At 41.4% G+C, this 12,228-nt stretch overlaps 1 protein-coding gene across 2 annotated transcripts in view; it reads right to left on the bottom strand.

The window, feature by feature from the left end:
* IGFBP7 (insulin like growth factor binding protein 7) overlaps window positions 1-12,228 on the bottom strand; it is a 79,999-nt gene that overhangs the window by 20,828 nt on the left and 46,943 nt on the right. Inside the window, exons 4-6 of one of the 2 annotated variants that reach the window (XM_085546801.1) lie at window positions 10,182-10,372; window positions 6,299-6,365; window positions 5,548-5,652 (exon numbers count right to left, since the gene is read on the bottom strand). In XM_085546801.1, the coding sequence (XP_085402927.1) occupies window positions 5,548-5,650 (103 nt within the window). In that variant the 5' untranslated portion in view covers window positions 5,651-5,652; window positions 6,299-6,365; window positions 10,182-10,372. Of the gene's footprint in view, window positions 1-5,547; window positions 5,653-5,753; window positions 5,812-6,298; window positions 6,366-10,181; window positions 10,373-12,228 lie in introns of those variants that run through there. The other variant, XM_085546802.1, reaches the window with a different exon arrangement.

Genomic DNA, 12,228 nt, shown 5'->3' with positions numbered 1-12,228 from the left:
CTAAAGAAAATCCCTTCAATGTATTTTCTTCATACAAATCGGAGATTTTGCTATCTTTCAATGGCATCTAAGAAGCCATTTCTTTAGTGATATTGTATTCATTATAAATACCTCTGAAGACAATAGGAAGTCAAGCCTTAACTATAAGGCCAGTATTTCCATCCAACACCAACACATATCTTTAAATTAGGAGCTTTATTTTACAATTCCAGAGTCTCAAGTCTTCATCATGCAGTTTGATGTCCCAAAGGGGCCTCCAGTTGCCTTTCTTGCTCACCAGTTGTCTCTCACATGCCTTACAGTTCAGCACAAGCTCCTCCAAATTCACTTTGCTTGCCCAACACACCTCTGAATGCTTTCATTTTGCACTCAGACCTCCAAGCACCTTCTCTTTGGCCTCAGGATTCTCTGAGTGTTTTCCTGTGCTCACCAATGACTTGTCCTTTCTTGTTTTGTTCTGTCCAGTACCTTGCACATGCCATTCAGTGCATCCCAAGAACTTCCAAAGTCTTGTCTGCTCAGTTCAGGGCTTCCCAGTTCATTTTGGTGCCCCAGAGGCCTCCACAGCCCTTTCTGTTCAACCCAGGGGCTTCACAGCATATTTCTGTGTACCCACTGGTCCTGCAGGTGGATCTCCAGGATCTGTGGATGTTAGTTGTCAGCTGACTGCATTGCTGACTCTTCCCCTTGTGCTCTCAGCACACACTCATTTGCACTGGAGCCCACACATATTACACATGGCATGTGCTTCTCGTTGAGCAAAATACAGTGGTTGCCAACAGTAATACTTGAGCCTGCCTAACACTGTCCCAAAAGCAAATGGAACCCAAAAAAGGAAAAATCTTGGATGAAGGAGGGGTGTTAACAAAAAATGGATGCATGAGTGTTTTTCTGTTAAGACAAATAATAAGGCACTATGCTGAATTTGTGAGGAAGTAGCATCTGTTTTCAAAGATTACAGTTTGAAATGGCATTATATACAGAAACATGCTGCCAAATATGATGAATATCAAGGAACGCCATGTGAAGACTTTACAGCAGAACTGTGAAAAGCCTGTTATCCCAACAAAAACTTTTTATTAATGCTAAAAGTGACATAGACCCTACTATAAAATCTAATTATGCTGATGGCAAAAATTTCAAAGCCATTTCCTGATGGTGAGTTTGTTAAGTGATATGTGGAAAGCAGAAGAGATACCATGTGCCCTTTATAATGTGTCTATTACTTAAAAATAATAGAGTCCGTCAGTTATTGCTTTTAATGTTCTCTTTCCTTGGCATTTTCCTATTCTGTTACTTCAAACATATGTACAAATATGGCTGGGATTAGCCAATAACCACAGCAGTCGTCTCACCGTATTAATGTTACATTACTTTTTGTCATCCAAGGTAGCTGGCAGTGTTGACATTTGTTTTGCAACAGGTTTAAAGCAGGGGAAACTTGAGAGTAGATTTTGAGGTTACCAGGTAGAAGCATACCTTGTGTCTGGAAGTTATCTTTGGCTCAACCCTTTTAAGGGCTGCTGAATGTCATGGAGCAGGGCTGTATTAAAATGCTGAGTGCTTGCTCTCAGGAGTTTTAATGTTTCATTCAGCAAATACTAGAAAGTTTCAGTTAAGATGGGGAAATCAATCATACTTGTGCTGTGTTCATCTCAGATTCATCGCACAAATGCTCTAAAAATCTGGAGCAAGTGCAGTTACCAGCAGTAAGCTCTGCATAGGGTAACATCTGCTACTCAGCTCTACCAAAGCTGAAAATACAGCGGTCATTCATAACACTGTGTTTATATGTGTGTATGCATATTTATGTAGGTGTATCTTAAAGCTAAAAGCTTTAATAAGCCAGACTACCCTGAGAACCAGCATATCTGCTTTATGCCACTCCTGGTTTTTCTACCCACTCATCTTGAGAAGGAGAAGCTGTGATTTTGTGATCACTGATGCAGACTTCCCATATGCTTCGGCCACTTACGATTGTATTTGTAACAGTACATAGGAGCAGGCAGCTTCTAGTCATTTTACTGTGCATTAAAGAGCCTTAAGAGCTCTTTGTTTTGGGTGTGCTCAGGTTACCTTGGTATTAAAAAAAGCCTAAAACCCCAATAAAACCCTGAACAACAGTGAAATGTTTCCTCATAGTAACACATGGATTAAGGTACTAAAGTTTGAGATGCTGAGATAGCTTGTTGATGGAAGCTGCGTTCTTTGTTAAATCCCCCAACTTAATCCCCAATTAAACACTTCTAAGCTTATTAGCTCCAGTGTGGCAAGAAGCAATGGAAGAAGTATGGAGGATCTCACTCCACGTTAGTGCATATCGATATTTGTCCCTTGTAATTTACAGTTAATGAGACACTGTCTCTTGTATTTAATAGATCTAAACTAGAGGATCAGTTCTTTACCTGAAGTTCTCCTCCTGCACCACTTGATGGCACCCTTGCATAAGCGTGAAGTAACTTCAAGTCAACAGAAATCATCAAGCATGTTATGTCCAGAGTTGTTTTACATCATGAACATACCCGCTTATTACACGAACCTAACACTGCATTATTGAGTGGGCGTTCGGAGGGCATATGAAATAATTATACCGGGAAAGCTCTATTTTACAAATTTAATCCTAGAAATTACTTGGATAATTCACTGCTTTTTCTTTCCTTCAGCAAATTTGATAATAAATTTGCCTTGGCCTTATTTGTTCCCTCATCCACCAATACTCACTCCTTCAAATACACAGGCGAAAGGACAGGCTAGCGGTCTATACCAAGGTGAACTCTGAATTCTGCCTACAACAATGGAGGAGCAGAGTGGAACACGATAAATAAGCACCATTAATAGGTAGTACCTGAGAGATTTTTGAAGCATATACTTTTCTGACTTCCTCCATTACCCAGTGGATTGCACAGACAGTGATAATTGCAGCTTCAGGAAAAATAACTGCTAAACAATTGCAGCAGTAAAGCCCTACAGCCTTACTCAATTAAGTGAGAGTTTAGTCCTTGAGTACTACTACTGAAACTGGATGAGTAAGAGCAAGTTCTGAGGTGGATGGGAGGATAGTTTAGAACAGGAGAAACAGGTTGCTTTGCTCTGTGACCATCCTCCCTATACTCAATCTGAAAACTCAGTAGCCACCTCTCTTCCATATCTAACACAGGCATGAGAATAAAAGCAACGCACTGCAAATAGAATCTACTCTGAGAGGTTATGTAAGCTAGGGAACTCATTTTTGTAGCCATCATTTCTCTTCTGGTTTTGCACTAGCAGCTTATACTTCCACTGTTGTTCATCTGTCTCAGCTTCAACCTCTTGATCTTTGAAGGCTATTTTGGTATGGTTAGTCTGTCCTCCCTGCCTCCTTTTTTTCCTGCCCTTTCTGCTTATTCTTGTGTACTTGTGTTCATCAGCATCATCTGCACATATCTGACATTTACAAATGGGTCTTACAAGCTTTAGCTTTTCAAAGTAGAGGATGTTTTTTGTTGCTGTACATTTCAGTGTGAAGGCAAACTGGAACAATTTCCAGTAAGAAAGGAAATGTCTTTACGCTGATTTGATCTAAACTACCCAAAGAGGAAAGAATGACTCCAACAAGAAATTGTAAAATCTTTGTCATAATAGTCAAAACAGGAGTTTTTCTTAAAATGTATTTGAGAGCATTTACTTCCAGAAAGGAAAGGGAAATAAACATTCAGGATAAACCCCACTATCAATTGAAAAGGGTCAGTCTAAGGTAGTGTGGTTAGGTTACCATTTAACTTGATGATCTTTAAGGTCTTTTCCAACCTGAGCAATTCTATGATTGGTCCCAGCACTGATCCCTGAAGGACACCACTGATCTCCATTTGGACGTTAAGTAGAATGAAATGAATTTGTTCTCCCTATATGGTAACCAGGCTCCTAGCAGCGCTTGGATCCAGTCTGAAATCTCCCCCTTTCATTACAATTCTTGTGTCAGTTCCCCATTATTTTTTGTATATTTTGAGCAGCACTTAACACCAGCAGTCTGACAGCCACTTTATCACTGTAACAAAGCATCCCTGGTCTTGTGGGATGTGTCTAGTCATCTGCCTGATGTGGCTAAGACTTCCTATAGGTTGTCACATAAAGTCAAAGGCTGGGAAAAGAAAACTTGTCAGCTTGACCTTGATAAATCTATGAGTGTGAAAGACATGCCACATGCAATTTCCATTACAGAAGTCACTGGGAATCCATAAGAAATATGCAGGAGAGGAAAGAGTCAGACATGCAGAAAGTTATCTCCTATCAGAAACTGCGGATAATTTCAAGTGCTCTTCCAGCTATACTTGCATTCCATAGCAGCGAAGGGTATTCTTGAAGTCATCTTACAATACCAAGACAAAATCATCAGTTACAAAACACAAGATATCAAGATAACATTTTCAGATCACCTTTCCCATATTTCACCCCCCTCAAGTAAAAAGCCTCAATAAACCATCTCCTCTCACAGTACTAAAGCAGTCTTAATATTCTAGTGCTTTTTCAGTTAGTTACAACCATCTTCTCGGCTCACTTAAAAACAGTGCACTCCATCTTCTCCTTGCCCTGACGCTAACAACTTCATCTACATATATAAGCATCTCCTCGTGTTGGTGGGAGGTAGCTTTTCAAAGCTGGATGAAAATCCCAGCAACACTTACAGCAAGAAATCCTATTCTTTAACAGCACCTGGAATTTTTAAGCTGAGTGAGAAAGAGAAAAGAACTCTGCACGTGATCTTTCTGCAAAGCAGGACAGCACATCTTGACTGTGGCTCAGCAACAAAGACTGACCATCAGCTGGACACCTCCCACAGTGTATTTATCTAATGTTAAAATAGTTCTTCTGCTATCAGTGTGGAAATGTAACCGAATTCAATGAAACTGAAGTCAAAATTCATCCTAGGACCCTGGGTCCTAAACTAAATTCATACAATCAGTTTGATTCATTTCTGATCTTTGTACAATTTTACATTTAAACTCTGGGGAAAAACGCAGTTCATGTATTTGTTCTTTGTAATTCCTTTTGGCTCTACTCTGATGCTTAGAAGGAGAAAGAGACCTAGTGAGCTTCATTGTGGCAATAAGATCTTCAATTCTGACTTTCCTTTTTGAGACCAGGAGATGGAATCAGTGCTCCATCAGACCTGCCAAACTGCCTCATAATCCTAAAGCAGAGCAAACACAAGGAAGAACACAAGACCAGAGCTCTTAACAGCTTCCAAATCTTTTCCCATTGCTAGTTCTCCCTAGAGAGAAATAACAGCACACAAACAGAACAAGACCTTCATTTAAACATCCTCCTCTTCTCTGAAGGTAATGCATTTACTCAAGACTTGTTCAACATTGGTGGTTTCTCTTAAATCCCCTGCTCTGCCATTTTGCATTCCAGGGACACCCCAGTTCTAGGAACACAAAGCAACCCAAGACACTCCATCAAACAATGCAGAGACCACAGATAGTGCCCTTACGCACACACATATATATCCTGTAAGAAGCATTAAGTCACACCCACTGGAAAAAATAAATCTTAGTACAGGGTACTTACTTTGGAGACAGGAGTCCAGCGGCAGGGTGCAGTAAGAACAGAGCTGCTCTAATCTGGACAAGGAGGGAAACAGGCCACAGTAGCTTCTCCAGAGTAATTGCATTACTAAGCAGCACAAGAGAGCAAGTAACAGCAATCAGTCCCAACAACAACTCAGAGGCCTTCAAGCAAACATGTAAGAAAGAAGCAACACCTAAGACAAGTACCTCAGGTACAACAGAGAACAGGATTAACCTCATTCCCTCTACAACACAGCTCACAAAAAGAAGAGGAATATTCAGACTTGGGCTTCTATAGAGCTGTGGACCATGGGAGGAGGCTGCCTCAGGAGGGGCTGATTAGGGCAATCAGAGTCTACTAGTGCCCTCATGCCTGCCAGCTGGCTCTCTTTCTCAGGCCGATGAGTCAAGTATATTACATTACCACTGGCTCTCCAGGTGTCATGAGAGACAGTGAATGCTTTGGTTCCTGAAATTCAGTCTGTATTTCCTCCATTAAAGGAGTTTCACTTATTCTCAGTGTTTTAATCATGCTCATCTTTAGATGCGTCATAGGTGATATACGCTAATTATTGTACTCTCGGCTGTGCTTAAGTCCAAGGGCTTCATCTGAGACATCTGAGTGGTCTCTTTTCCAGTTTGCCCTGCAATGCTCCTTTAAGTGCGTAGTTGTGATGTGATAAAGTGAAGGATGGAAGTACACATGGCTGTGCAATGCTCAGTGTTGAAGTTGGCATTCTCTTTAAACTTACCAAAGGCAGTAAGGTGAGAACTTTGTTAACCAATGCTGTAGAATCCCTTGCATGCTTTCTTTTCCATCTGTGAAAGAATGAAATCACAAATGATGAGCAAAGTTCTAAGAAGCTCAAGGTGAAGTTGGTGTAACACAGCTTAATTAAACCAGGTGTTGTGGGAGGCTGTTGATGATACCTTTGTTAATCTCTCCATTTTGAAGTGGCTGCATCCCAATTAGATAAGGTCTTGAAGTATAACTATTCTAAAGCTGAAGGCAAGACTATGTCTCTATGTCACTGTTTGTCCTTCCCTACTAAAATATCAACCCCTTTACCCCATCTTCAAACTAGACCTGCAAACTTCTGATCAATATTTTCTGACTGCAACCTAAATAGGGAATGGAAACCACCTGCAATACACAATAGAAGAAATTCCATTTTCTCCAAATCACACAGTCCACCTTAATTGCTTTCCTGTAATAATACAGTGATATGGTGTTGGATTTATGTGAATAATTCAGGGCAGTAAAATGAAAAAGTTATCAACAAAAGATGGCTTATGGTGATTATTTAATGCATTTCATAGATAGTTCAAAGACAAGAAGATACATCTGCAGGTGGAGCGTGGAATACTATATTGAGTATAAATGTACAAATGTATTAACTCCATTACTAGGATAGAGGAAAAATAAGAGTCAGCTGAAGATAGTGAATAAAACATTTTAATATTCCCTGAATGTACACTCTCTTGTTCTGTTAAATAATGAACAGAAGATGTGAAAAATTCAGATAATCTCTCATGCAATAGGTACCCTTTATGAAAAGGCATGGAAAGATGTGAAGAACACATAGGAGTCTTTTCCTGTAGGCTGGGGTTAGTAAACATGGCACTGTGTACACAGCAGCAGTGTATAAGGGGGTAGATTTTATGCGTAGACTGCATATATCAGAGGGAGTCAGGGCTGTAAAAATGCGGTCTGACTTTTAGGGACATGTCCCAGGTTGTTCTGAAGATCAGACCATGGTCGGTTTGTCTTCTACAAATGATGTACTCGTGCAGTAAACTCTTCCATGCTCACCTACTCTTTTGCAGTGCAAGCACCTCTGGACACCTGCCACCAAAATAACCTTGAGGATTTCTCTTGTACAGAGTAAATCGCCTTGTTAAATACATCTCTCCTTTTTTATAGTCCTCCCCATATAAAGACAAGTTAAAGAGGAATCTTCAGCCTTCAGTGTCAGAGCAAAAAAAAAAAGGAGATAAAATCTTGATTTAATTCTTGTCTCTTTTTTCCCCCCCATTCTATTACCCTTTACACTATTCATTTACTCTTTTACTATTAAAATAACTATCTGATGGTGGCATTACTTGGTGAAGTGATACAGATATGCTAAGTGGAGTGTGACAGATGAATTCCATAATTTGAAAACCTGCTAGCTATGAGGTAGCAAGCGCTGCCTTTTTCTGGCTTTATTGACTATTAAAGCTCCATTTTGCAGTGCGTGCTGTTCCAATGACGTGATTTTCCATGCAAAAAGGTCTCGATTCTTTTTTTTTTCCCTGAAACTAAAAGGCTTCCCTTCTGAGTTCAGATGGACTGTGTAATTTGGGGGTCATTTATTCAACCCTGAGTAAATACTCCATTTAGTTAATAAAATGGCTTTTTATCTGCTTTCTAGATTGTAATTTTTTAATAGGTAAATTAAAACCTTGCTTATTAATTGCAGGATACACAAGTGCCATTGGCTTTCTTTCAGGGCACCCGTGCCAAAGCTGGTGATGGCTGGGATGCAGCAAAGCAAAAGGGAGAGATGCTGAGGTCATGCAGATCTGTCTGGTCTGAGCGATCCCAGTGGATCGCTTGATTCCTTACAGCTATCGCTTCCTGCTCTCATTGCTTTGTGAAAACGGTCATCCTTTCCGTAAGCTGATAAACTTTTTGGATTGGAGCTATAAAGTGTTTTCTTTCAGAAGAGGCTTCCACTTTAATGGACGAGGAGTGCTTAGCGATTCCGTTAGCTCGTCTCATTCTGGCTCTGTTAAGCAACAAACAGCTGAGGAGTAACTTCATTAAACATGTGCTGTGTGGCGGGGGAACGTTGCTTTGCCAAAATCTGTGCTTATCGTAAAGTGTGTTACTTTAAAGAGGGAAAGCTAGGATTTCATTATACATTTATTCTCCTTGTAAAGATAACTGTGTTTGTCTCATATAGCAACTATCATGGACTTTGATGTAGATGAATTAAACCTAATCCAATCATTTACTTCTGAAAAAAAACCTGTAAGTATTCATCTTTAAAAATGAGCTCTCAAAATAGGCTTTTATTTCATATATTTATTTATGGTTAATTGGACTGTGTGCTGAAAATGATAGACCAGATTTTGATCCTGGCTGCCCAATAAGGAGAGGCAATAAACATGCTAGGGGCAACAGAGATGTATGCATGTGTTTTCATGATAAAACAACAACAACCTTGCATGACTCCTAACTACAGAAGGGCAGCCTTATCCTTTGCTCTGCGGCAGGCATATATATTCCAATTGCTCTGAGAATGGGGCAGTAACTTGCCTTAAGTCTCGTGGGAATTCTTTGCCACTGGAAGGGTTTTTTAGGAGCTGAACCCTCAGGTGCAGTTTCTGTTTACCTCCAGCTTGGGATCCTGCATACGTTTTCTGAGAAGTCTTCTAATCCCCTAACTTATGCCATGCACTGCCCGAAGCAGGACTTTTATTCCTTGTAGATTTCTGATGTCAGACATTTAGAGGGATATTCACAAAACCCAACCCTAAGTATGCAATTCTATGTTAAAGGGGAGATGTGGCACTGAGGGACATGATCAGTGGGCATGGCGGTGTTGGGTTGGTGGTTGGATTGGATGGTCTTAGACATCTTTTACAGCCTTCATGCTTCTCCATTAAAGAACGTTTCTTTTCCTTGTTAATTCAAAGAAGATGACTTATTTAGATGCTTTGATTTGCCTTCGATCCACCATCTATGTAGGAAGGGTACAAAATGCAGCTTCCTGGGCTAGATGGTGTAAAGAGCCGTATTTTGTTAACTCCTAGCGTTTCCAGGTGAGAATCTGTCAATGTTGAAAATCTCGTCTCACAAAGTCTAAAGAGCACCAAGTAGGAAACAATTAACTTTTGGCTCAGAACTTGCCCTTTGGCGCTAAACAGTGAAACACTCATTAAGCATTTATCTAAAACAAACACCTGGCTCCTTAATCAGCATCTCAGCAGTACTAACTTAAGGCATGGGAGTCCAGCTTGTCTCCTGATTCAAGCGGTTCACAGGTCTGTGCAGCAGCACTTTGTATCCTGCCTGGCATGGATTCATGCCACAGGGGACATGCCAGGCTTGTCTGTAGGATTCTTGGTAATTTAATTTTAAGTGGGTGTTAGTCTGCTAAGAAAGAGCTCTGAATGAAATATTCTAAGGTTGAGCTTGTGGTTCTTCCTATTGAGGCAGCCCCGTGCTTAGCCTGCGACAAATTCATACACCAGCGCTCAAGTCTGCTTTGTTGTAAATGCTGTGAATTCAAATGCTCTTAAGAAACCTACTGCAGGGAACCTGCATTAATGGGGATTGGGCTTGATGGTGCTCAGAGGTCTTCTCCAACCCCCACCTCAGGCTACCTGTGCTTTGCGATATGTCCATCCTTTAATTGCTGAACAGTATACACCAAGAGCTCACACTGCTGCTGGGAGCTCAGTACTAGCAAAGAAAAACTACAGCAGACAGTGATCGTGTGTCTTTAGTAGTTATTTTCTGTCTGTTCTTAGCTGTTGTACTTTTGCATGAAAAATCAGCTTTTTGAGAACAGAATGAAACTCCCGAATCCTTTGTATTGACAGCAGCAATAGCAAAGTGGGTTCTTTATCTGTAAAGAGACTTACAGGCACAGCCAGTTCCTCTTGGACCTGACATCATGCCAAGGGCTCTGGCACAAAGACTTCTGAGCCGGATGGGCTCTTGTACAGCATCTGCAGTGCTCGTACGTGGTTTGCTCTCAGTGGAAAGTCACAGCAGAAAGCAAATTGGAGCAGGGTGTTTTGCATAGCAGCGATGCCCATGGATTTCTGCAGCTCTGGGGAGAGAAAAAAGAGAGACAGTATATGAAGGTGCAGCGTGGTTTTGCGTTGCACGCACAATGCGTGACCCTTGTTAACTTATCCCTGCAGGTCAGCACGATGGAGCCTCACACAAGGACTGTGTCTCATACATCTGCAGCAGTGCATTGTTTGCCAGATATCTGACAGCTTGAGGTGCTGGGCATATGGAAAAAGAGCTGATGGTCTGGATGGAAAAAACAAAGCTGTATCTCACTGCTCCTCAATCTTCCTTTATTTCACCCTTACCTATAGCCAGCACCTTCAGACGTTTAGAGTACTTCATATGTGGAGGAAGGACTTTGTTTCTACCCAGGGGCTGTGTTTTATATCATTTTCAAAGGTGTCTGTGGACCTCAGCTGCTTTTCTGTCCTGTCAAAGTGTGCTGATAACTTACCTGTAATCTATCCATGCCATTTCCTAGGCTGTTAGATGCCACAGCTGTCCTTGTCACCTCTGTCTATGTGACCCTGTCCCCAGAATGGCTATGGAAATCAGAAGAATGCTTTGCAGAGACAGCAGTTAGCCTAACAGCAGCAGTGGCAAATTATTTGTTGTGAAAGCAAAGATAATTCTGACAGCTCAGTGTAACCTCACGGTAGTTGTCCAGAGATCGTTTGCAAGCTGGTTGCAGTCATTCCTGACCAGGAGCTGTTAAACTGAAACTCCAACTCCAGAGGTGTTGAGTGACATGCTGTTGTCCTAATGTGTCAAACGACAAGCGCTGGCTTTTGGCAGCCTTAGCTTACATATTGGCTCCTGTCAATGGTTTGGAAGCCCACCGTGGCAACTGTATGCTCATCCTCAGAGCCAAAATGCTCACCACTGAGTAGTCACATGCTAACTAATGCAAACAGCAAACCTCTCTCCTTCCAGATTTGCTTGCTACAGGATAAGGAAAGTCTGTGCATTGTTAGCTTCTCACAAATTAGTGCACTTCTCCCTGCCAACTTTTCTGTAATTTTTTATCCTTCTGTGTAAATGCTGGTTGCAATAAAGCAAGACATGGATAATCAGGGATGTCTCAGCAATAGTTGTTTCCTCACGAGGAATACAGGTGTTCTGCAAGAAGCCATAAAAACATTTTGGGAGCTCATAGCAACTTCTTTTTCATGGAGTTCAAGATTAAAACAGGTTCTCTGGGCAACCTGTTCAAAACTTGTGCATGCCCCATCCCTGGAGGTGTGCCAAGCCAAGTTGGATGGGGCCCTGGGCAGCCTGATATAGCAGCAGGCAACCCTGCCAAAGGCAGGGGGTTGGGCACTGGATGGGCTTTAAGATCCCCTCCAACCTAAGCCATTTTATGGTTCTGTGATTCCTAAAACCCTGTTCTCCTCAGCTTGTTCCAGGTTGCTGTGTGGTGTAAGATCATAATGCACACTTGTTTGTGTCTGTTTGTCATTAACAATGGCAGTGAGAGGATGTCTGGAGCTCGCACATGCTCCATCCTCTCGTGTGTGCCAAGAGGTCTGATGAGGTGGTAATCTTGAGTGGGAGATGCTGCCAAATTGTGGGTAATGTCAATGACATTTTCTGCTGCCAGCAGAACAGAACTAGTCCTAGCTGAAAAATGATCTGATCCCAGGTGAAACATCTTTCTGCAGGTGAGCAGGTTTCTCATAGTGCCTTAAATATGATAGATTTCCTGTATTGTTTTAAACAAGATGAATGAAGGGAGATCTTGGTCTCTGGTACAGCTTTGGCAGAAATGATATCAAAACCATGAAACAGCAGACATTAGCATTATCAAAGTTTGGGCAGGGACACTCCTTGGAATCACAGAATCATTAAGGTTGGAAAAGACCTCTAAGACCATCCAACCCAACCCCCAAC

Source organism: Coturnix japonica, chromosome 4 (assembly GCF_054131305.1).
Source record: "Coturnix japonica strain WE chromosome 4, WE-NBRP24, whole genome shotgun sequence".
Lineage (NCBI taxonomy): Eukaryota > Metazoa > Chordata > Aves > Galliformes > Phasianidae > Coturnix > Coturnix japonica.
This window is presented reverse-complemented; position numbering and strand designations above follow the sequence as displayed.